Raw genomic sequence first — 27446 nt, 5'->3', positions numbered from 1 at the left:
TAATAATTATAATCTTTATTAAAATAACACTGAACTCTTATTAAATCTCCTAATTTTACATTTTCATAATATTTTATGACATATGACTCATTTTACCAAAATTGGAAAACAAATTAAGCAACATCACATTCTTGTGTCGTATCATAAATGTGGCTCTCGTGCTTCACCCTGTTAGAAGGGTTCTGTGGTATTGGTCGCGAAATGTCTGAGGCCTGGGCCTGATGGGAGGAAGTATACCGGGCTTTGGGGATCTCATAATTTTCCCTCACGGATTCATCGCTGTAATTCCTGCCCCTAGACGTCGAAGCCAAGTCAGTCACGTGAAAACCCTCATCATGTAACGGCTGCTTTGAAAGACCTTGAAAATGGATAATTGATTTTAAACATTTTTTAAAATAAATTTCTTGATACATAATTTTAATCTTTTGGGGGAAATTTACAACATTTTGAAATATGATAAGTTAACTGTTTGGAGCTAGCACTTTGATTTTAACCTTTATTTTTTCTATACGTTCTAATTCAATTGGTGCGTAATATTTTTTTAAAAAAATGGTCATTAAGACCTGAAAAGTATTGGCAGTTTACTAGACTTTAAACATGAGATATATCCACTGACTGATGTTAGAAAAAATTGCGAGTCATACGAGGCGCATGTCGCCAAAGTCTCCCCCAGAAAAGAAGTTGAAAATATTACAATAATCACAGAGCCTTATCTTCAGTGCTTCTTGCATGTGCAATGTGTGAGGAAAACACGGTTATGTTTAATGTTCCTTAAAAATGATCGTTTGCACAAGCACCTTCTTCATTCTACAGCATTTTTGTTTGAAGTTACATCGCTCAGTTACGTGCAAGTTTATCAATCACTGATGCCTGCTCCCTCGTAAGTAAACGTTTTACGTTAACGTGTTATCCAGTTAGAAGTAAAGACAAGAGAAAGATTTAGTGAAGTTGCAATGCTCTAAAATTGGATATATTTCATTTAATGACATTTGCCCTTGTATTGAAATTATTTTTAAGAACAGATCTTGTATTTTAATGTTAGCAGTAGGATAGTGTACTGAGTAGACACTTGCATACTTTTCGCAGATGTTGCAGTCGATAGGGATAAATGGTACCTAGCTGTTAAGAAAGCAGTTTGAAACATGATGGTCTTTGGTGCATGCATCAAGTCCTGAGAGATAGTTGTATGCATATTGAGAGAGAGAGAGAGAGAGAGAGAGAGAGAGAGAGAGACGGGGGGAGGGGGCACCGACCATTTATTTGTTTGCTTATTTCTTCTTTTTTCCTTCTTATTTTCTAATTAACTCATTAAGCGCTGGCGATTTTTGCCAGTTTCGCCTGAAATGGTCGTAAGGAATGTATTTTGGGGTTCATTTATGAATGCATCCAAGCACAACTGATTCCAAGAGATTTTCGTTTAGCCAGATGCCTAGTTGCCTAGTTCTGTTAGAAACGTTGCTTTTCATTGGGTTTTTTGCTTAATGGACCCATCATGTTCGTGTCCTGGCCACATTCTACTCCAAATCCCCAACTTATCTTGTTTTTTGCAAAGGTTCACTGTCTTTGTTCAGATCTGCCATGGACCTCAGTCCCAAAAAGTTTAAAACCCGGACACAAAATCCGATTCCAACAATGGGTGAAATTTTGGTGTAAAAAATCGGGTCCAAAAAGTTTATTTTTCCCTTTGTATTTTGTAAAGCGAGTAGAAATTCCAAATTATTTTGTATCACTGTAGTGCTGTAATACCACCCACTTTGGTATATCTTAAATGACCTTGACGCTACAAAGCTCGGAAGTAGGGTACAACCTTATGACACATAAACTTATCGCCATGTGTTAGAGAGTTAAAAAGGCACTATTTACCTCCTTTGCTGAAAGCAAAAGGTACCCGGTTCCCTTTTCTGCCTGTATGTCCTATTTAACCGGATACCATTTTTTTATATGAAACGAAACAAAATGAGTCAGGTCGAATGGAAATCCCGCCACAGCACACAAATTAAATGGTCGGTTTATTAAAGATTTGAATGTGTACCTCTCGTTCTGCAGCTGTCATAGACAGTCTTGGCTATAAGTACTATGCAGACGATGACCAAGAGGGATATAATAGCAAAATCAATGGCCCTGTTACCAAACTCTACATTGCTAGAGATAGAAGGATTAGGTGACGGCGAACTGGACTTCTGTTGATTGCACTTGTCACACAACTTCGCGTCACATTTCGCATTGATTTTTCCGTGATAGAATTGCAGTTCTTCTTTTTCTAGTCGTAAAGAGTTGCCCGCAAATGTCCCAACCTGGCAAAAGGAAAGAAAATTGGTTAGCTTATTTTATCCCACAAAGGAACTATGAACTAAAATGCTCTTATTCTGTTCAGACAATGTATCATAGTACGTTGAAAAGATACAACACTATCTATTAACGTAAATATAAATTTCTTATAATTTCTGTAGAAATCTTAGCAGTTAAATAATATATATTTTTCTGTCTATCAAAACTATTTTCGTCTTTAAACAAAAACTACATGATAAACAGAATCTCAGATGGATAACGATTTAATAGTGAATTTATTAAATTCGTTGGGAAATTTCCAGCTTTCGCTCGCTGGGAAATTATATATTAAATCCTTTACTACATAACTTTAGACATCGTTTTTCAAGTACAATACCCATACACAACACTGTTGTAACACTGATATAACGTGAAACATGCACCGCAGTCCGAGATCAAACAAACTAAAATAAGCAAATTCGATAGCAAAATCAGTTACCAAGCAATTACTTTAAATTTGTCATATATATATATATATATATATATATATATATATATATATATATATATATATATATATATATATATACAAGACAACTATATGATTTAACATCAACATATTTTATATTACAGTCCATGTACCTATTGAATATTACAGTCCACATACAAATGTTTCGTAGTTCTGAACACATACATGTTTCCAGTGTCTGATAAACCGTTTGCAAAGTGTGAAAAGATTTAGCCTAACTTCAAGATATTATCCATATAATAATAATAATAATAATAATAATAATAATAACAACAACAACCAAAATGTGAGAAATGCCGAAGAAACTTTAACAGGAAATAAGCTTGCAAGCCGGTATGGAAACACAAAGACTATTAAACAACATGCTATTAACGGAAGAAAAAAATACGGAAATTACCTCTGCAAGGAAGAAAGGGATTATTTAACAAACTGTCAGCATTCTAGTATTTCATCAGACAAGTTCTCAATCTACAACATTAAACAGGCAAGAAGATTGAAAATTAAGACCTCCTGTAGAAGGATCTAAAAGCTCCACACAAAGTTTTGTGTTCTGGATTGGCTTGTTTTAATGACACTTTTAAACATTATTGTCTATATCATACAATAAAAAAATATGAGTGATGCGCCTTTCCCAAGGATATATGCTGTTTCATGCAGATTATATTAATGCACCCAGATAGCATTGCTTCTTTTCAGCTGTTCTTTCCTATTTGTGATAAGTTTTGATATTCGACCAAATAGGAATCAATTAGTCCAACATTAAAGAACGTATTGTAAGTAAACTTTTTGAATGGCATGCATTCACCGTTATTCCCAAATATATACATTTTTGTTGTATACATGAACAGTGTATGTCTGTATGTAACTGCATGATGAAGAAAAACAACTATAGCTTCCTCTTTTAATGGCATACATATAAATACAAGTTTACCGATCCTCCTTTAGAGTGCAAAACGAGAAGTACCAAATATAAAAAAGAATGCAAACTTTCGTGGTATATTATATTTTTAAAGATATCATGTTTAAGCAAAACGTATTTGAAGTCTAACGGACCGTTGTTTAGGTTGGCAGACAAACGCAGAAACAGATGGACCAATATAAGACGAATGGGCGGACGGACGAACATATGAAAGACAAAAAGACTGATAATAGACAGATGGGTAATTGGTGAAAAGATAGCTAAAACATATTGATGGATAGACCAACTTATAGACCAATTAAAGAATGGAAGGACATACAGTCAGATCGTTTAGCATAAACGGACGGACCCATATAATGACGAATAAACGGTCAGACTGAGAGCGGCAACCTTTGGCGCAATTTCTGTTTCCGCTATCAGTCCGACCGTTATATATATATATATATATATATATATATATATATATATATATATATATATATATATATATATATATATATATATATATATTATAACTTCTGCTACCTTACAGTTTCAATTTGAGAGAAAAAACTGATTCGTTGTATTGAACTCTGTTAAAAGTATTCCACACTTTTGTGGATACGCTACGAAACAAATGCACAACGATCATAGTCGTTTTCCACAAACTGTGGGATATATTAACAAAGGTCTTTATTTCACTCATGCCGAAATAATGTTAAATAGATATATAATCCATGTAGTGTCAGTCTTAGTGTCATATGATTCATATTAATAATTAAGCAAAATAGATTGAGTTCAGTCGTGTTCAGATAGTCAATCTGTATAATTTGCTCATTAAGTATATGCAAATATTCCTGAGAAAAGAGTGTAGCAATTTTTATAAAACAAATACTATAAACGCGAGAATATAACTTGATATGATGTTCGTTTGGCTTCTTTTTTGATGTTGTGATTGCATTTTTCACTTTGTACTGCACTAAATAAAATATTTTCACATCATCAGTGTAACTTAAAATAAATTCATTATTTTTGTTAGAATATTTGTACGGATACAGAATTTTGATCCTGTTTGGTGAGTTCTCACATAAGTCTGTCTTATTTTCATACCCAAAGGCGAATAAATGTCTGAATAAACCCTGATCTTGTCGGAGATCGGAACAAATTTAATATGTATTGTGTTCAAGGAAGTTCTTGAAAAATGGTATTTTACGAAATCCCGATAAACTAATTCGGAGTTTAGATCTATGTTATGTTCAGCTATGTTACTTACTGGTTGGTAAATAGGCAGGACTGTTCCAGATGGTTTGATATTGAGAATTTCAAAGCCTACGTTTCCATTTCCATTATCGTCAAAAACTCGAAACTTTACTCCTCCACTACTAAGCTCAATATTCCTGATATTTCTAACAACTTCTGTTATGTTCTTTAAGTAGTCTGGACAGGCAAAACCTCTGTTGGCACAGAGTTTGTTGTTGGCTTGTTTCAAGCCGTGTGCGATCGCCAGAACGGCATTTAGCAAATGGACAGTCCGCTGATTATCTGCCCAAGCTCTGGCTTTGTCTTCGGAAATTCTGTCGCTCATCGAACAAGGAGTTTGATATTTATTGTCAAAGCTGTTGTTCAAGAAGCACTGAAACTGCTCCATCCAGATGATATCAAACCAGGGGTTCTTTATAGTTCCTGGCGTTCGTTGTGTTATGTAGCTATGGAAACCATTATCTGCAGATTTGCTTGATTCAAGGGCCATGGTTATGGAACCGAGGCAGGTCTCTCCACCTTGTTCCAGAATATGCATGCTCTTTCCCCAGTCTTCGCTGGCGAGAAAAATAAATCGGTTTTGAATTCCAAGTTTCCTCTGCTCATTCAGCAGTGATACCAACGTGGCAATTCTGGCTTCAATTGCGAACAAAATCACAACTTCTGGACTCTGATCTCTAAGAATGGTCAGAATATTGTAATCTTCTTTTGAGTCACCAGTTTGAGACAACGCAATGGTTGGTTCCATGACACAGATTCCATCATTTTTAGCGAAGTCTATGAATGCTTTCTGTGCTTTCCGCCCGTAGTTATTGTCCACGTAGATAACGCTTACGTACTCCCATCCCATGGTCTTAATAATCTGCACCATGGCTTTAGCTTGGTCTACATCGCTTGGCACTGTTCTCAAGAAGTATGGGAAATCGATGCGGTCATCTAGATCAGGGCTGGATGCTGTGTACGACACGACCGGAAGTGAAAGCCCCGTGAAAAACATTGTCATTGGAACAGTGGTTCCACTAAAATAAGCGCCTACTGCCAATCGAACTTTAGTAGGATCTATAATTTCATCCGTGCCAGGTTTTCGCACTTTTATTTCTCCAGACATGAATTTGGAAGTAATAAGCGCAGCTCGGGATGTACTCTCACAAACATTAAATATCACAGCTCCAAAATCAACCCCTGTTTGCTGACGTGCAACTTGAAGGGCATACAGAAAAACTTCGGGAAGTATGCCTTGGATAGAAAAGTCTTTAAAAGGTCCGCATCCAAAGGGATCCGTTGTGGAAGATACGTGAGTAGAAAAGATTCCTAACAAAAGTTGGTCACCGTCCAGATAGCCATATGGATACGGGTCCGACGTCAAGCACTGGGAACACTTTCCTTTGCAAACCGATGGCGTCCATGACGACATGTATTCGGAGAAATGTGAGTTAGACATCACCATTCCATCCTGTCAAAGGAGAACTATCTGTATCACCAAAAATATCATTCTGTCTTTAATATGAATTACTTAATATTTAATATTCAAAACAATCAAGTATACATACCGAGCCCCTGCTCCGTGTTAAATAGGAAATAGCAGTTTCGTGCCTGAAGAGAAGAACTCTGGATAGAGTTGGAGTTTTTAAAATTATAAGAACTTTTAGATATGAAAAATTAAAGATAAAGATTAGAAAAAGAAACAAAACTGGATGAAGGTCTTGCCATATGCTCATGCTAAGTCTTTCAATATATATCTGTATTAATACGTAAATTTCTATATGTACATAACAGTATCTACCAACGCTAATAAAACAGAACTGGGAGGATTTACTGGAAAGGGAAAAGGAAAAATAGCTTCCCAATAGAGTGCCATTTTTATAACTGATTGTATTTCACAAATATTTAGTATATTCTTTACCTCGTCAAACCCTAATACGTGATATGGCATAAGAACATACCCTAGTAGAAATGTATGCAAATGCTTCCAGCTCTGTGTTGTTTCCCACAGACAGACTGGCTTGTTGTAGCTCATGTGGCAAGTTAGGAGCATCTATATCTCTGTACTGTCCACTTACACTACGGACATAGTGAGCTTTCTGCTGCCAGGTAATCTCCTCTAACTCCTTACATATTCCCGACATGCTGACACATTTTTCAGCGTACGCTCTCCTGTATGCGTTCGCCAGAGTATAGACGGCATCCATAACGGAGAAGACATTAGCATTCCTCGTGTTATTGTCAGCTTGTGCCGGCAAGCGTCCCGTTTTCGTTTTGAACTGAATAACCATTGAATTTACAGGATCGATGGGAGTAATGTTGAAGGACTGTATTTTATTATTATAGTATTGATCAAAACTGGGCAGGTATTTAGACACGTGATGCACCAGGATTGCTCCTTTTGGAAGCTCGATCTCAGACGCGAACATATTTCGATATTCTTCCATACCTTCTGAAACAATTAACTCGACTGGTTGAACATCCCTGTTATCCTTCAATGCCCTGAGAAAGACCTTTCCAGATGGTCCACGACCAAAGAAGATGATTCCAATGACGCTGATGTTGGCATCTCGCTTCGATGTGATCAATTTATTGATCAGGTCGTTGACATAAGAAGTAGGTGTCTCAGTGTAGGACAGGGATCCGATTGTGTGGACACAGATTCCCTCCTTCGCAGCCATTTCAGTCAGGTTACCTAGACCAAAAGTTCCGTAGGCATCATCAGTGTAAACTGCGGTTACATAGGTCCAGTTTGCTACCTTTAACATCTTCACAATGAACTGTAGAAGAAATATTCATGAAAACGTGAGTAAAATTAGCTGAATGTTGGTAAAGGATATATAAAAAATGATTGGTTTACAGCAACTTGAATCTCTTTTTTGGATGCCTTATTACCACTGATTGTTCTATTGTTGTAGGACTTTACTACTTTTTTGCTAATGCTGACCACTATGATTTCGGATGCTGCTATTGGCTTGTTTGATATAACGAACATTGCTTAGGTTTGGAGGTTTCTTTTTCTCCGGAGTAAATTCTGTCCTTTTATACAAAATACTTAGATAACAGTGTCTTTGTGCAGGTGTGTTTAAGTGTAAAAACGCTGTTAGACAGCTGCCATAAGGGGAAAAATAAAATAATTTTACTTAGACAACTTTTTCCAGATAAATAATGTAGATATAATTAACTTTTGTTCAATGATATATCTTGACATGTTGTAATTGCTACAATAGCTGTTTGATTTACATACATACATACATACATGTACAGACTAAGTAGTTCTATAATGTGGTATTGGGTCGCAAACAAAATTTCCACTATTTCGGTATCTGCAAGACTGTTAATTTACATTAAGAGGTTATCCATTTCACAAGATGATAATGTTTTATTTTGAATTTTGTTATGTTGTTAAGTCTCCAATATTACCTCTACGAGAATTGATTGTGATCACAATGTTTATTTAATACAAAGATTTAGAAACAGTTCTACTTGTATGTGAGATAATAATAAGAGGTCATGTTACATTTGCTTCAGTAATTAATTTATTAACAAATGGAACATATTAAGTATAAAATCAATCCAGTTAATTTATCATTCGGAGTTTATATATATATACACACAGGCACATTAGTACGCAACACATCCTTGCACAGATCGATCGTATCTAGATATATCAATACGTCGTAACTATTGAGTTACGGTCGGTTGAGAAAATGATCTAGGATATGGTAATTTCCAATCACATGATTGACAACTTGTGAATCCACATGGAATGACACAACCTAAATCTGGTTGCCATTTCGAAGAACTAGGCTCCATCAGTGAATAATCGCTGTTCCATTAATATAGATAAACTAATTAGATGTGAATTAGCTTATTCAAAATAGTTATTTTGGTCATAAGACTGGTGCGTGTGTCAAGGGACTTCCAGGTGATGGATAATTTGTCACTCAACTATTTTCACTGCTCAGCTTCGCATGAATTTACAAAATGGACGGTATAATTTGACATTGTAAAACAAACTTCTCTGAACACTGTCAATTACTAGATTTTAGACACTGGTAAGTGTCTTATAAAGATCAATATGGACACTCGTTTGTTGCGGACAAATCTGCAACGATTAACTTCACTGTTTTGTGAGCACGTGAGGTCACATTCCAAACCATACAACATACTAATACATGTTTGGAGCTGATTTTTCGGACTAGTCAGATGTTTGAGTTTACACCCTTCGACATCCAGTCTAAAGGATTTTTCAACCCAAAAAAGATGAATGGTTATTCCATCATAGAGCTGTTTAACAACAGTGTACAAGCCGTGTGAACTGAACACTTCACAGTTAAATCAGCTCAGCTAGGTTGCTTTATGTAAATTGTACAGGATTCATTTGAATTTATACTTTTATAAAGATCATATTTCATGATTTCCTTTGTTTCCTCCGTGGCACTCATTGAGCATATATATCTTATACCCCCACTTCTAAATCCTCTACTTCGATTCTTTGCTTTCCTTTGGCTTGGGGAATAGTAATCCATCCTAAGCCTATGTCATTTTGTCTGCTCTTATTTTACTAAGACTATTTTTTTAACAACAGTACCTTTCTATACTATTTTTTGTTCGTTTTTTTTTAACAACAATGCCTTTCTATATTTGGCTTTTAAAATCTGTTGTCACTGAAAATCCAGTCGATCCATGTAAAGGGATACAACTCTAATTATAACCGTATGAGGAAAGTTTTAGACTAAGAGTCCTTGATGTTGCCTGATGGCTTTCTGTGGTGCATCAAATACATGTTCATTTCAATGGAACATGGGTCGGCAACGTACGGCACGCGTGCCACAAGAAGGCACGTCAAGAGCTTTAGTGTCGCACGCGAAGGGCATCCCAAAAATCTCGATTTTAACAGCGTTACTCTCTTAATGGTGGCACGCGCTCGTTCATTTTGTAAATAATCAGGGAAAAAAGTGGCACGCTATGTAAAATAGGTTGCCGACCCCTGCAATAGAACATCCTCATACAAGGCAGTGGCTTAAATATTTTCTCTCAAGACTAGTTTATAAAACAATTTAGTAAAAAGATACTTTAAGAACATATATAATTCAGATGATATATATTTAAAGAGTTATTTGTATTGGATTTTTTGGTCACAAAAATTATTATAATCAATACATTACTCTAACCCTCCAAACCATCAGTATTCTCAATTTATTTTTTATATTTCCAACCCTTCGACATCTCAATGTCCTTAACACAGACATTCAACACAGTCTAATGGTCATTTGTTTCACTGGTGAATTTCAAAAGAATGCAAACAAGAATGTTTGCTTTCTGAAATGACTTGAATTTCTTTGTAGCAAGTATTACAGTTTTCGTTTCAATGTCAACTATATTACATTTCCTATTCAAAGTTCATGCTTACTATCCCTACTCCCACCCCACCCCAAATGTTCTGTGATTTTGTGGTGCAGGTGAACGAAATACAATTTTCTTCGGTTAAGAACTTTATAAATACGAGTCTTTTTTATATTGCAAATATAAAATTTAGAACATTTGCCTAAATAATGTCACTGATAATTAATCAGTCCGACTCACAGGTGCTGGACGCGAGTATGATGTTGAGAAGAAAAAAAAACACCACAATAATCTGAAGGAAAAAAAATCATACAGAGTGACGAAAATACCTCAGATTACCCCTATAACCCGTTCTGACATAGGACCTTCTCTATCATACTATATAAGAGAGAAGGTACATAGCTTCCAAATACTTTGTTCCACGTTTCGCACGTTTCTGAGCCCGTAACTTCAGTTTGGTACAACGCAGAAAAGTCAGTGATGGCTTGATGAATAGAAACATATCCCAGGAGTAAAACAACCGTAGGGTATGGTCGTGTGCCTTAAAAGACGGAAATAGCAGAAGGAAATCGAGGGTCATGTGGGGAACCAAGTACATGTATTTGGAAGTTACTTACCTTCTCTCTTATATAGTATGATAGAGACGGTCCTATGTCAGAACGGGTCATGGGGGTAATCTAAGGTATTTTTGTAACTCTATGATTTTTTCCTTCAGATTATTGTTTTTTTTTTTTTTTTTCTTCTTCCCTCAACAGCAAGCTCGCGTCGAGCACCTGTGATCCGACTTATTGCAAATTTAACAGCGTAATTCATTAACAAACATACCGTAAACTCTCTTCGGTTAATTTTCATATCGTAATTCATTAACATACATACCGCAACCTATGTTTCAATAAATTTCATATCATAATTCATTAACATACATACCGTAACCTCTCTTTCAGTAAATTTCATATCGTAATTCATTAACATACATACCTCAACATCTCTTTCGATAATTGTCGTATCGTAATTCATTAACATACATACCGCAACCTCTCTTGCGATAATTTTCGTGTCGTAATTCGTTAACATACATACCGCAACCTCTCTTTCGATAATTTTCGTATCGTAATTCATTAACATACATACCGCAACCTCTCTTTCGATAATTTTCGTATCGTAATTCATTAACATACATACCGCAACCTCTCTTTCGATAATTTTCGTATCGTAATTCATTAACATACATACCGCAACCTCTCTTGCGATAATTTTCGTGTCGTAATTCGTTAACATACATACCGCAATCTCTCTTTCGATAATTTTCGTATCGTAATTCATTAACATACATACCGCAACCTCTCTTTCGATAGAGGCTCTTGTTGACCTGATGTTAGTAGTAGACTCTTCCCATGATACTGAGCTAAAGGGACTTATCACCGGGACTTTTAGTTGATTTAAAGACTTGTATATCCCTTCTGACGTCAGACTTCTAGACAGTCCGAGAAATCCTTGCAAAAAGATAAAGAACTAGGAATAAGGTAAATGTATGATATTCAGACTGATAACGAATTAGAAGACTCGCATGGTGATGTAATGCTACTGTACATACTTAAGAATAAGGACAATGTATGGTCTTAGGTTTGATAGCGAATTAGAGGACTCGCAGCATGGTGAAGTAGTGCTACTGTACAGAGTTAAAAATAAGGAAAATGTATTGTATTGGGCCGTCCATTTAGTACGTACGCATGGAGGGGGGAGGGGGTAACAAAAATGTATACGCTTGCGTATGGGGGTGGTCTACTGATAATGTACGTACGGATAGGAAACGGGGGAAGGGGGGGGGACTTCGATAATAATTTGTTTAATGCGTAACCTGTTCAACTGGGTTCAGTCGGCGTTTGAATATTAGCAGTCAGTAGACAAACATTTTAAAGTTACGCAGATTATTTCTTTGGTGCAGCCAGACATTCAACGTCGGTGGACTATCTGTTTTATTAAACACGTAAATATTATTAATCCTTGATCGTTTCTGCGTGGATTAAATACAGGCCGTTCTATAGAATTCGAAGGGGGGGGGGAGGTCAAGCGTACGTACGCAGGTGGGAGGTGTAAAAAAGTACGCATGTGTACGGGGGGAGGAGGAGTCAAGCTTTGCCATATTTCTGATTACTTACTAAATGGATGGCCCCTATTCGAAATGATACCGAATTAGAGGAATGGTTAAGTAATGCTACTGTACAGAGGTGAGAAAAAGAAAAATGTATGGTACTGAGACTGATACATAATTAGAGGACTCGCATGGTGAAGTAATGCTACTGTACATACTTAAGAATAAAGAAAATGTATGGTCTTCGGATTGATACAAAATTAGAGGACTCGTATGGTGAAGTAATGCTACTGTACAGAGGTAAGAATAAGGTAAATGTATGGTATTCTGACTGATACCGAATTAGAGGACTCACATAGTGATGAACTTCTACTGTACAAACTTAGGAATAAGGTAAATGTATGGTATTCATACTGATACCGAATTAGAAGACTCTCGTTGTGATGTAATGCCACTGTACAGAGGTGAGAAAAAGAAAAATGTATGGTACTAAGACTGATACATAATTAGAGGACTCGCATGGTGAAGTAATGCTACTGTACATACTTAAGAATAAAGAAATTGTATGGTCTTCGGATTGATACAAAATCAGAGGACTCGTATGGTGAAGTAATGCTACTGTACAGAGGTAAGAATAAGGTAAATGTATGGTATTCTGACTGATACCGAATTAGAAGACTCTTGTTGTGATGTAATGCCACTGTACATACTGATGAATAAGACAAATGTATGATATTCGGACTCATACCGAATTCGAAGACTCAGTGATGCAATGTTACTGTACATACATTTAAATACGATAAATGTATCGTATTCAGACTTATACCGAATTAGAGGACCTTACATAGTGATGTAATGCCACTGTACATAGTGAAGAAACAGCTATATTCCTCTTTTCATCATCATAATCATCATCATCATCATCATCATCATCGTTTTGGATAAACATGTAGAAGTACCCTGTTGACTGGGGCAATTTGAAATTCTCCAGTTAGTATCATGTTGATACTTGTGTTGACACATCAAAGTATGTCAGGACACAACATCGGGAAAACGGTGCGTAGAAAATACGAAAGTTTCCATAAGTTTAGACCTAAAGCAATGTCTTCATCACGCGACAAAATAAGATCACACACACACACACACACACACACACACACACACACACACATACACACACACACACACACAGAGTAAAGCGAATAATGCAAAATAATTACATGGTCGAAATGGTACAGGGGTTGGTGCATGCAGGCAACACGGTGGGCGCCGTAACCCACGGACCTGGATTAGAATCTCCGTAGGACTAACAATTATCTAACCTGTATGAAAATGTTGTTTACTGGTATGCATACATCCATGCATACATACATACATACATACTAGATCTAATGCCAAATAGTTTTGCTAAACAACAAAATAAATGAATGTTTAGTCATTGATCGGTTCCTCTATCCGGGCATCGATATCTTTTAGGCTTCCAAAATTAAACTTTTTTGTATCTGTCATGTTCATGATGACCGAAAGCCGTATTCCACAATAGTCAGGTTACGAGTTCATTACAAGAGAGATACGGAGATACGTTAAGTCGTATCCGCTTTGGGGGAGGGGTCAAACACATGTATTTAAGGGTAGCTGGAGAGAGTTCTGTTCAGTCACTCACAAGGTTTCTATTGTTTTTTTTTTATAAATATTAACGCTATGCAGTCCAAAACAATGGTTGTTCTTTGCCCGTACAGACTTAACCGGGCTATAGAGAGATGTATAGAATTATAGAAACGAAACGCACTGAAATATTGATAAAAGGCTAGTAAGGTAACATTTCAATATGAAGCAGCGTTATTGAATCACGTACTGATGTAGTGAACATAAGAAAGGAAACACCCATAGAGACCGACCAATTAACTTTTGGGGTGGGGGATGACATAGGATTAAAACAAAGCTTTGAAAATGCCTGAAAAGTATAGTTTTGTTCCTAATTATAATGCCCCCACCCATTTATGTCTTTAAAAAAATATCTTGACATACAAAAAACAAATATCCCAACTCGAAAGAACCAAATAACACCCACCCACCCCCGCGCAGAAATACAAACGGGCATATATAAATTATGGGAAAGTGGCTAGCAGTAGTGACATTGAGTCGTGTAACATATTTTTGAAATAAAGCACGATTAAATATGGATAAATAAATATAAAGGGGTATGTGTGTGTGTGTGTGTGTGTGTGTGTGTGTGTGGAGGGGATATGGTTAAGGTTTGTTAGAGATGGGGATGTGTGATCTCCCACTCCTTATGGGGCTTTGGTTATCGTTATCTATGTGATGATTGACGACGGTGTTATTGCCTGGATCGAGTAAACAATAAAATAAAATACGAAAGTAATGGCTGGAATAACAGACATCTGATAAGAGATACAAAATAGAATAACAAGAGCCCCGTATGTAAAATATAACAATTTCATCAGTTTCATAAAAACAAAAAAATGAAATTAAACATGACATTTGAATGATTCACTTTCTCTTAGAAACAGAGTTACAAAATTTATCCGAAATTCAATTGGACGTTCCGTTATATCGATGAAACAAATTTCATCATATAATCGAGTGAATGATCGAACTCAACTTGCCGGCATGTCAGGAAAACCTTTGTTGCTTCCGGTTCTTCTCAAATCACTGTTTGTGATAGGTCAGCTTTGCCGTATTTCGTCTCTCTCTCTCTCTCTCTCTCTCTCTCTCTCTCTCTCTCTCTCGTCTCTTCGGGTCACCAACTGTCTTGTTTGTAGACTGCGCTCTTTTCTAGTGTACGGTACAGGTATGGAGCTATTATTCCTTCAAATAAAATATAATACACAACCTAAATACATGTCAGGTTTTACCCTTCTGGGATCAAGCAATATTACCACTCTTTTTACGTCAGATCATCTTATCATAATTCAACAGAACTAAGCTGATATGGTCAGTTCGCAAACTAAGATACATTCATAACATTGCCGTAAAGTAAAGTAGTTGCTCCTTGCGTTCCTATTAGAACCATGACATAATTATACCTCTTAGATAAACCATAACACCCCGCTTTGTAAATTACTAGCTAACTATGTCAGTCGATACACGTTCCAAATGCTAACACCACTGATTCTCGGTTGATAAGAATTCACAACTTAATTGTGAAAATAAATTAATGGACTTAACTCGTTGTCCTAACTATGCTATTAGCTTAGTTAGCAATTCATTGACATGCATAGTAACATCAATTCTCAGTATACCTGATACAAATAATTTAAGACACATAAATGAATTCTCACAATTCGTATCCGAGTACTGCATGAACTTCCTACAATACATAATTTCTTTTACATACAAACCCTAAATCCGAACACATTCATATACATGAAATGTTGTATGACATCATAGAATCCATGAACCATATAACACTCAAGACAATTAAGGCAAATAATTAGCTTCTGAACTCAATGAAAATTGAAGAATGAATTTCAACGAATAAATTCAACAAATAATTACAAACTTGCATCAATGTATATGGTATGTGATTGAGACAATACCTTTGTGCCTTTTCCAAGACTCGCTCCCTTTTCTATGAAGCCGAATCTGTCACTGGTTCCGGGTCTCAAACATTCTTTCGTATCCACGTTCCTTGGATGATTTATTTAAGGAGCAAAGTACTTTTTTTTACTGATCTCTAAGCCAGCTCTCCCTTCCGACAGAAAAATTTGGACTGACTAATTTCGCGAGGGCGATTACTTAAATCCTTGGATTTCGTTTGGGAACCCGCCCCATCCTTTAGCTTCGCCAATCAGGATTAACTTTCTCTAACCACCAAAACTGTACCACTCCCATCGAAGTCAGAATAATTCTATATTTATTTATAACTATTCTGGAAAAATATCATTTCATAACTCCTGTTTCAAATGACCCAAGAGTTCCTAAAAATTTGGCTCTAGTTTATCTTAGCTTTGTCATTTCCCGCTACATGAACCTACGTTAGCATATCTGTCCCACCGTTATCAAACGGACTCTAAAATAAATTCAGTTATGCCTCCAAACAAGAGAGGTTAACCATTACAAGCTGCCAAGTTATTGCGAGCGTAGCCCATACGTCAATCTTGATGGTTACGTGTCACGCTGACCACGACAGAATGTACTGCTAAAAATAGCTGCAAAAGTTTGCACCATTACAAAGTTTATTTTCACATTTTGGTTATACTATGGATTCTAGTCATAGAATTTCCAGTGAGTGCCAAGATTACATCATTGTAGTTAACAATAGATCAGAATAATTTATTTGCTGGCCTCAGTCCACGATTAGTTCCCCATGAGGTTGACCAAAACCAGAAAGATATTCCGAAACAAATAGCACCAAATTCAATATGTGTGTTTCACAGCTGACTTGTTTTGAACTTTTACAATCTATGCTGATAATAAAAGGGTAGAATTCAACGTTTGCAAAACTGTATATATAGTTGAAATTGCCTGCTCTGCAATACAGACAGTGACAGGTAAAATATCAACTAAATGCATGTTAGTCATGCACTTTTTATTACTTACCTTGAGTCAATATGTTTACCGTCTTAATACATATAAAATGATGAAACGGTCAGGGTCTTAAATGCATGAAGGTGACTTAGTATGCGCCAAAAGTTACTAATGTCTATTCAGTTAAAAAGTAATAATTGTATAGTAATGAATGGTTATACATAACAAAGAAAGAAATGAATTGTTCTCTGACACCCCCAACCCTCCCGCTTTTTGTGGCACCAGTTACCTTACGGAAAATGTGTTTAATTTCAACTGAAAATCAATCTGAGGTCAACAAAAGGTATTGATTTTGCTTGTTACGTCCAAATAGAACCAGAATTTAACATTATTAGTAAAGTCAGTTTTAATTGGATGGTAAATCACACAGCCGAGGCGTTTACTTAACGGCGACTGTGCAGAGTGGTCACATGGATCAATGTTTAGAGAGGCTCAGGCGGGGATTCGGAAAAAAAGACAGAAACTGAGAGGCATCAATAAATAATACGTATTAGCCTGAACACTGCCAATTTATCACACAATGGATGCACTAATTAATAGGAACACAAGATTATTGTTGCTTACAATAATATAAAAAAGGATTTAAATTGTTGTATTAACTATGTTATAAAAGAGCTCATTATGTGGGGACATTAAATAGCATACGGTTGACTCTACTGTGTTAGACCGCTCTGGTGACCTAGTGGTTAGAGCTTCCGCCTTGGATACGGGAGGTTGCTGGTTCGAGCCTGGGTCGAGTAATACCAAAGACTTATAACAATAGTACATGCATATGCCTCGCTAGACGCTCAGGATAAAGAAGTTAGTGTTAAGACTGGTCGGTCTGATGTCAGGATAATGTGCCAGGGTAGGACATGATGCTACATGTCTACGGCATGACGCCCCAGTACTAGAAATTACTATAAACTGTCACACTGCAGGCATCGTAGCGATATGACTGAAACATTGTTAAAGCTACGTTAAAAATACAACACACACACACACACACACACACACACACACACACGACTCTACTGTAGTGCATTTATTCGCAGATACATATTATAAATTGCAGTTTGCTGCTATCCATAGAGTAAGTTAATTAAAAACTCTTAATTCATTTTTTTTTAAATCCGGTTTTAACAGAATTAACATTTTTTTAAAATATAAAAGTTGTCCGAACTTCTGTGAAGAGTACATGAAAATAATCGTTTATAAATCCACTATAAAATATACAATGCCTGCTGTAAAAAGAAAATGTGTACATCGTACTCTATTTTCTCCAAAACGATGTGAAAAAATTAAATATTGGGAAATTATTGCAACCGTCAGTGGGTTTTTTTTTAATATAAAAAAGGGTTTGTTGGACAGACGTTTGTGTCAACTTCAAGACAGCAAGTTTAACTCAATTTATCCGATGTGTAGTAATGCGCCCGACAGACACACGGTAGAATCGGGTTCGAAATTCTGATGGGTATTTTTGTTCCCTTCTTTATATTACTAACATTATGAATATGACAAGTGCTGGATGATATTAATACAGCTGTTGTTATGGTTTGTTTGTTTCGTTGGTGTTTTGTTCTTTCTTTCGCTTTTTAATAGTGCTTATAGCATATGATTGTCTTTGTGTTCTTGGGAACGGCATTTAGCTCCCATATCCTTGACACGAAATAGCCTATTAACGTGTTAAAGTGCCTTTAAAAGCAGCAACAACAACAACAACACTATTTTTATCGCCACGTTAATCAAATACTTGGCATGGCGCTCCTGTATCTTATAGGGTATTTATATCCTCGATAAACGCTAATTTGAACCCTCGGTATCTCCCATAATGTTTACCTGTAGGTGGTTGAATAAAATGCATGTTCCTCTTTTCGATAAAATATGTGTGTTTAATAAATATTGGTATCTCAGCTTTCAACCAGTTACACGCCCCGTCTGCCACCTTACATGTCTGAAATGTTCAAATACATTCCTCTCATCTAGAAACCCAAATATGCACTATTCAAAATTCTTTTTCTTTTTCAAACAACTAATAAAGTAATAGAAAATACAAAGACGAGCGAAAATTCGAACCCTTTAGGGCAGTCCAAATTAAGACACTTATGGTTAACCAACAAGAAAGACAAAATTCATCGTGAGTTTCTACGCACATAAAAAATAGATATAAATACCGATCCCTGGCAGGATCACAAAATCACGGATACAGACAAGGGAACCCCTGGCAAGGATCACAAAATCACTATTACAGGCAAGGAAACCCCTGGCAAGGATCACAAAATCACTATTATAGACAATGAAACCTCTGACAGGATCACAAATCACTAATACAGGCAAGGAAACCCCTGGCAAGGATCACAAAATCACTATTACGGGCAAGCAAACCCCTGGAAAAGATCACAAAATCGCAAATAAAGGCAAGGAAACCCAGGTCAGTGATCATAAAATCACTAATACAGGCAAGGAAACTCCTAGCAAGGATCGCAAAATTACTTTTACAGACAAGGAAACCAGCCATCATGTGTAATGCCTGAGATGGGTAGTACAAGCAACTGTCCATGGAAAAACTTTAAACCAGAGGACGGAACGAATGGAAACCTGGGATCTGGAATCCAAACAAGTACGTCCTCGTCCAAAAGGAAACAAGAACCCTAATACAAAACCACGTAAAATACGTTTTCTTAATCAGAATTCTTTCTGATCCTTCTTTTTTCAAAACACACAAAGACATATAAGAGGTGGGAGGGACACAGATAAAAATCTTTTACAATTTTCGGCTCAAAGGAGGGCACTTCAAAGGCCTACAAGTTTACAATATCTGATGGTCCACAAACGAAACCCAGCCCTGGAACCTACAATATGTGTTACAGTACAGAATCATAAAATGAATGGCATGCCTCTCTAACTAGAGAAGCACATGTATGCTCTCTCTCTCTCGATCGATCGATCGATCGATCGAAATAAACCAAAGGTAATGTTTCAAAGATTTTAAATTTAAAGGTGTGATCATGTTCTAGAAAATGAAGACAAATACTTTTTACTGGACAAGTTCTAAAACAACGTTCACAAAATTAAGAATATTTAGGAAGCGTCGACACCATGAAATGAGTGTGGAGTTGAATATCGGTAATGGTTTGCACTCCGTACATTAGAATTAGCCACATTTTCCCGGGGCCTAGCTTATTATAAAATGTTCATTAGCATTAATACAAGTTCGGCTTGATAATGTATTAATTTCATTTTAGTCAACATATTTAATAATAAGAAATAAATAACTTGACAGTGTACTTAGTGTTTGCCCCCACCCCCACCCCACCCCCACCCCACCCCCAAATCCTGGCGCCCTAGGCGGCCGCCAAGTTCGCCTAGTGGGTTAAACCGACCCTTGTGACAGGACAAACAAAATAATTTGTTTCAACGTTGTATCTGAAACTATTATATAAATCACGGTTGAGCCATAGAGTGCGTGCTATTTATGCTTGTAGTTCTATATATTAATAAGTGAAAAGTGTTCAACTGCTCTACAGAATACAGTTTTCTGACATATACTTTATAATATTAAAGATTTTTGTGACTCTGTGTATTCAAAATTAAATATATAAAGAATATTTAAGGTAAATTTAAGCCAGTGTTTCTGTTTTTCTCGTCTTCTTGGGCGAGCACCTTTATAAGGGCAAAAACGATTTGAAGTGAACATAGATCTCCAGTGTGAGATAACATTGCTTCCTGAACGAGCAAATGCGACTTACGCAATCAATAAATACGTATCATCACGATACCCGCTGTCAAACAAAACAGATTTATAAGTGTTTTCGACAAGGAAGACAAAATAAATCCACATGCCTCAACCCACTTTTAAATCGTTCAAAGCTTACGTCATGTATGTGTGTGCGTGCATGCGTGCGTGTGTGTGTGTGTGTGTGTTACGTATATTTGATTTAGTTATATCTGATTTAATATATATTTATTTCAATTTAATTGTTTGTCGGTTTTTTTTCTCAGTACATGATATTGTAATGTAAACTTATTCACTAGAGATAATACATTTTTAGAAAATAGTTTGACCTTAACTGTTAGTTTATAAACACCAGGTGTTGATCTAAATCCTGAACTTGTTTACGAATTTGTAGCAACCTTCGTAAACAAGTTCTATTTTCTTTTAAAATGATTGGCTATTTCCAAGGTTATGATGGGACTTTGTCTTTAAGATGTAAACAATTTTTTTTATTTCTTAGAGTTTTGTGTGTGTGTGTGTGTGTGTGTGAGAGAGAGAGAGAGAGAGAGAGAAAGAGAGAGAATTTAGGGAAAGTATTGTAAAAAGAACATTTTTTATTTCTAGGAACAAGGTCACAAACACAATATTTTAGGTGAATAAGAGAATTCAGAAGCCCTTAGAAAGGCTTCATAATTAATCATATCAGTCAACAATATAAACAAAGACATTTTTTTTTGTTATTAGTGTCTTATTTTTGTAACGGTACTTAAAACAGTTTTATGTTGACTTGTAAGTTGTCTTTATTCATTATCTGTTACTAATCTTAATTTATAGTTTATGCATGGACAGTATCAATAAGAAATTTATGGAATAGATGAAAAAATTGCATATATTTTTTGATATGTACTTCACATACGGTTTCCAATGGCAACCAGCACTAGAACACAAAACTTATGAAAAATAATTAAATCAAGCCACTTCATGCTCATAATACGAAGAAAACTGGAGAGGGGCAGAAAAATGGCCCGTCTTCAATATAGTATTTTCTTGTTCAAGCTGCATATTATTAAAATATTTGTACCTATTAGCAATTCCTATAATGTAATCTAGGTACCTTTTAACAATTAAAATTAATTACAATGTTCTGCTATGCTCAATCATAGGACCAAAATATGTGGTGTGATCAGCAAATGTTTATGTTCTCTTCTTGGTCATTACACCATGTAACGGGACCATATGACTTCACAGCAAGAAGCATGCGTTGTAATGAATTCTTACTGCTAAAAGATCCTAAATTTCAGTATTGTAATTGCAAATAAGTATATACTATACAATAGTTAATTAGTTTTATTTGTAGTTCTTGTTATCTATCAGGAAATTCAGCTTTTTTTCACCGCACTTTATTGTTTCCCACATCACATTGACTTTTGTGACGTAACTAGAGCGGTAAGAAAAACCTAACATTGCCTGAAAAATTTAAAAAATCTCTCGTGCTCGTATGTGAGTTAATATTAATGCAGTGTCATAGAATTATCTAACAGGTCCATCCATTCACCCCTTACTAAAAATCAACATCCATTCCCTCTCTGCAGCCATTCGTTGATCAATTCCATTCCTCGATCCATACATACATACATACATGTATCCGCCCATAATACACACCCATGTGTCTTGCTTGATTTGGAACACTGCTGCAGTGATTGTTAGATATTGTGGGATCACAGCCAAACGCATGATGAATCGCTTGTTCTGCAAACCAGTCTAATCCACAATCGTCATACACCTCATAACCTAAATGCAAAAGATAATACAAGTTTATTCAGCTGTCAGAAGACAGAAGAAAAAAATTGTCTGTATTCGAGTAATCAGAAAAGACAAACTCTTTTCATTTCTCGTGGATGATTATGCATTTCGGTTTTTGAAGGAGTGTGCAATAAAACGATGAAAGCTTAACGTATAAGCAAGCATTTATCACCAGAGCTTAAATATTAAATCACAACAACCAGCTTTTGTTCATAGTGATATAGTACCCACCCACCCTGCGTGAAAATACCATGTTTCATAACGGAAAACATGGGAGTGAATAGCATATATATTGCAATGTCAAAATCAATATGGCCATCGCTGAGTGAATACCTTTTTCACAAAACACCGAGAGTTTCACGGTGCATCAAGTGTGCATGAATCTGTGGTCTAAGCGCAATTGTCAACTATTAAATACTAAATTGTCTTTACAACGTGAACAGTGCATAGCAACGATCTTTTGATGCAACGTCTTTAGTGTCTCTTAAAAATACAGGCATATGTTGTTAAAGGACAGTGTGTGTGTGTGTGTGTGTGTGTGTGTGTGTGTGTGTGTGTGTGATTTAGATTTTTAACGTAGCTTTAACAATTTTTCAGTGATATCGCTACGATATCTGCAGTGTGACAGTTTATAGTGATGTCTAGCACTGGGGCATCGTGCCGCAGACATGTAGCATGATGTCCAACCCAGTCATATTATCCTGACACCAGGACGACCAGTCCTAACACTAACCTCTTAATGCTGAGCGCCAAGCGAGGTAGCTGTAAGTACCATTTTGGTAAGTCTTTGGTATGACTCGGCCGGGGTTCAAACCCGCGACCTCCCGCATCCGAGGCGGAAGCTCTAACCACTAGACCACGGAGCAGTCGACAGAGTTTGTCCTTGATACATAATGCTATGTGTAAGTGCAGACACATACTTTGGCATGCTGTAACTTATATTTAAAGTTGTTTAAATTCAAGATAGCTCTGGTCATTTGGTTGAATATAGTCGTAATTGTACATAACTTAGCACACTCAGATCACTGTGGTGAACGGTCATTTCTGTCCCAACTACCACCAACCCAGTGTATACATTAATAATAATAATGAGGACTTTGTATAGCGCCTAATCTTTAGAAGCTCTAAGCGCTTTACAACATTAGACAACACCTATAAGATAAAAAACATATAATGATATGATTACAAAAACAAACACCATGAAATTAGAAAACATAAAAAAAACGTGCTGAGAATATTTAAGGTAGGAAACATTATTAGGTCTTTAAGTTTGTTCCTGCAGTCGAAATAAGTGAGTTTTGAGAGCACTCTTGAATGGGATCACTGTGGTCTTTGTGTCTAAGTTCAGTGGGCAATTCATTCCACGTTGCTGGGCCCTGGTATGCAAAAGAACGCTGTCCATATGACTTTGCTTTCATAGTGGGAATAATGAGTATACGATTGTCAGAAGAGGAGCGTAAGTATCTTGCTGGTAAGTACACATGGGTGAGGTCGGATAGGTATGTTGGACTGGAGTCCGACAATGAAACGTAACACAGAGAACAAATTTTGTGTTTGATTCTGGATCGAATGGATAGTCAGTGTAGGGTACAGGGCAGCGGGGAGGTGTGTTCTGATCGTGGTACTCTAAGTAGTGATGTCATTATGCAGCTGAGTGACATTCTTCCTAGAAGAAATTTGCAAATACGTGTTTTCAAAGCGTACAATTTTCCATGTTTATTGCAGCACTTCCGTTGTCGAATCTTTAGTTTCGGAGGTGCGTAGTTTTTGCTGGTTGTTACGTTCTTCAATTTCAGAAGCAGGTAAATCTTGCATGTAGTCCACAATCCCATAATGCCTAAATAAAAGTGATCTGTTTTGACGAAGAAGAAAAACCTGAACTTATGAAGTTTGCATGTCAACACATGACTAGTGAAAGAATGGTGTAAGTCTGTTTGGTAGGTTACGGCACAACAACACAAATAGATTACTTCATGCCGAGGTAATTTAAGTAAAATTAATATAGTTCATAACTGGACAGCAGTTTTGGGAAGCCAGGTAGTACGACCGTAATCAAAGTTCTTTGAAGTGACACACAAATGCACCCATGCGCCTAGGAATGGATCGCACTAGGCCTCAGCGCCGGAGGATGAAAATGGCCGCCTTTGAACTGCAATGCGCTTATGAAGTTTCAAGACAGCAGAATCAAGAATAGGAAAGTCTTGATCGACAAAACCTGAAATTCCTCGATATCAAAACGAATAAAGACGACGAAAACACGGACTATAATTTACCGTGGTGTTGGGGTAGTAGGGGCAGTCCAATTATAATCGGATTTTGCGCAGATCACGCTTAAACATTTGAATATTATTTAACAGCATAACCACACTTGCCGACTTTCCATGAAGTTGAAGAATTTTAATGGCCTCTGGTTTCTCATGAAATATGGAAGTGTAAAATTCTTTTCTGTGTTCTTGGAAATGCAGTGACAAATTTTAATCTGCGACCCAACTCTCTCTCTCTCTCTCTCTCTCCTATGCTCGTTTTCAACAGTATATTTATGCGGTTTGTACACAAAGCTTTCGGGAATGCGTACTCTATTTGAGTTTAGTTTAGTTAAGTAAATAGTTTTTTTTAGTCGGGTTATCTTTTACCTGCTTTATGCTAAGGAAGGAAAAATCTCTCAGTTTCAGTGCAGATTTCATATTTTCGTTTTATGGTTCTAATAAGGTGCTAGCCAAGTTTCAATAATGTGCTCTGCCAGGTACACAATCAGAAATTTGATCAAGGGTAAATCTGACCTAAGAAAGTAAAATAACAACTTGTCTATTTATCTCCAGATGTATTGTTTAGAAATGTATGCATGTGCATAAATGGAATAGTGAAAGCTCTAGAATTGATACATTTGTTCACAGTGTATCTAAAGTATGCTGTCTTAGCGAACACCAATTATCAGATAATAAAATGTGACTTTTTAAGGTATGGGAGACAGTAAAAATCACCCCAGATATATAATCTTTGTTTAGTTGCGCAAGATGACATCGAGAAGAATGCCACATCCCCAGCTATACAGCGGTCAACGAGAATATACAGTTAGAACGAAAGAAATAGGATTTTTATAGTTAATATTATAATCTCTCTCTCTCTCTCTCTCTCTCTCTCTCTCTCTCTCTCTTACCAATCTGCATGGAGGGCAGGTAAGCCGGGCTGTTTAATTTATCCACTGTCACCTGAATCGCTGCCAGGAGCTGAAGCTGAGATTCCAAAATGGGACCGCACGTAACCCCATTTATTGACTCCCTCAGGGTCATTACCACGGAGAACTTGACTGTTGTTGTATCATGTATAAATCCGAGTGGGTCGGAGCAGTTTTGATCTCCCAAAACAAAGATTGGCAGTATCATAAGAATGTACGATATTTCCATGTTGGCAGTAGTGTGATGGAAACAAAAAAGGTCACTCTTTAAATCGAAAGAAGCGGTTTATGCATACAAATATCCTTCGTTATGGCAACGAGGCAAATCAAGTGCCTCAGTACACCCTGTGCGGGAACTCAGTTTAAGACTCAGCTAAATTCTTTGTTGTATTATTTTGTGTTATGTATAAATGACAAAATGTCTGTATCTGTAATGTCTAGTCCAAAGACATCACAAAAGCAGTTTTCTTTGTATTCCCAAAATAGTGAAAAATAACCAGTGGTATATATTTCCAGCTATTTCAGTCATTGTCAGTCTGCTACAAAGGAAGATATCGGCCAAAAGTTGGTCCAGGTTTGATAGTTCACTGTCAGTTGTGACAACCAGGCACAGTAGTCTCTGTATGCCCCAAATGTTATCAGCACAGGGGATTTTGCAGTTGTTATTTTGGGGAAAATACAGAAACATTTGTGCCCCCATGCCGATTGGCTACATCGAGTGGGTACAGTTTGATACCATCGCTTGAGGTTACGTAACAGATTTCGCAAAATGTCGCTTGCTGGCACGTATGTCGTCTGCTTGAGGTTCGTTCTTTGCGGTGAGAACTGCTACGAACGAGACAGTTATCGTCTCATACGACTAAAAATAAAATTTTAATCAGTGTAGCCCGTGATTTATCTTATGATTTTTTAAGCCGGTCTTGTTATGAAACCATTCAAATATAGCTTCTGAACTAGGAAAATGCTACAAAAGGCGGAAAACAGTATATTACAATGTTATTGTTCTTAGAAACGACCTTTTCTACTCCAAAATCCGAACAGAGATTGAAGTGTCACATTTTGCCTTTCTCTAGCCGAAAATGTGAAGAAAATCTGACTTGCTAACAGTTTTTAATTTCATCTCCAACATTTGGTATATATTTTCTTTTTCTAAAACTCTGCGTTCACCCTGAGAGCACAGTTTTGCATTCGAGCGCCGTGAGTTGTTTATAGATTTTTAGATTTTTAGTCCTTTTATAAGCACGTGTAGCGATTTAACACTTGCTATACATGATACTTTTAATAAATAACAATATTGGTTGATACTCTTACCTTTATTATGCAAACTTGGATTATATTCAATAATAAAAGGAATATGTTTATTTCTGTTTTTGATTTTTCATTGTAAAGATTCAAGTTGTGTAAGAGAAGATACTGTTTGAAAAGCAATATTAATGATGTCAATAGGTTAATTTCTATTTACAAAATGCTGACCTAACTCTGTCAAAGATGATTTAAAAATAGTGTCATCCGAAATAATTCTTCTATATCTTTTTGCTTGACTATATGGTATCCCGTTTTTACACGATTTAGGATGGCATGAAGAATATTTAACATACTGATGAATATTCGTGTTTTTAACGTGACCCTTGGTAGTGATGTCATTATTTTCATTTTTCACGACCTCTACGTCCAAAACTGACACTTTAGTTTTAGACACATTGAATGTAAATTTTAATGTTGGATGTTATTTGTTTAAACAGTCTATAAAATAATAAAGAGTTTATAATGAATAATTCCAAATCATAAAGATATCGTCTAAAAATCTTAACCAAACATCTGGATTTAAGAGGTATTTATTTAGAA

The 27446-nt window shown here is 36.4% G+C and overlaps 1 protein-coding gene across 2 annotated transcripts; it reads right to left on the bottom strand.

The window, feature by feature from the left end:
- On the bottom strand, positions 1-26402 carry LOC149789276 (metabotropic glutamate receptor 5-like). Of its 2 annotated transcripts, XM_089975462.1 has the most exons (7): positions 25584-26402; positions 22286-22414; positions 11622-11779; positions 6899-7717; positions 4969-6408; positions 2033-2294; positions 1-358 (listed from the first exon to the last, which is right to left on the bottom strand). In XM_089975462.1, the coding sequence occupies exons 1-7, from the start codon at positions 25828-25830 to the stop codon at positions 114-116; spliced, it is 3300 nt and encodes a 1099-aa protein (XP_089831588.1). In that variant the 5' UTR covers positions 25831-26402; the 3' UTR covers positions 1-113. The 2 variants fall into 2 exon arrangements, with proteins under 2 accessions (XP_089831588.1, XP_089831589.1); XM_089975463.1 differs by lacking the exons at positions 22286-22414; positions 25584-26402 and adding an exon at positions 15006-18016.
- Positions 26403-27446: the final 1044 nt, after the last annotated feature.

The sequence above is a fragment of the Sinohyriopsis cumingii genome, chromosome 11 (genome assembly GCF_028554795.1).
Source record: "Sinohyriopsis cumingii isolate HCF-2022 chromosome 11, ASM2855479v2, whole genome shotgun sequence".
In the NCBI taxonomy this organism is placed as follows: Eukaryota; Metazoa; Mollusca; class Bivalvia; order Unionida; family Unionidae; genus Sinohyriopsis; species Sinohyriopsis cumingii.
Note: the sequence above shows the minus strand (reverse complement) of the source record. Positions and strands in the feature narration are given on the sequence as shown.

Bases quoted from the DNA above. Each gene is read 5' to 3' on its own strand.
- LOC149789276 (XM_089975462.1), bottom strand. From the start codon at position 25,830: ATGGAAATATCGTACATTCTTATGATACTGCCAATCTTTGTTTTGGGA. The intron at 6,409-6,898 runs GTATGTTCTTAT...CTCCTTTGACAG, and splicing joins TTGCATACATTTCTACTAGG to GATGGAATGGTGATGTCTAA. The intron at 2,295-4,968 runs GTAAGTAACATA...TCCTTTTGCCAG, and splicing joins TCCTGCCTATTTACCAACCA to GTTGGGACATTTGCGGGCAA.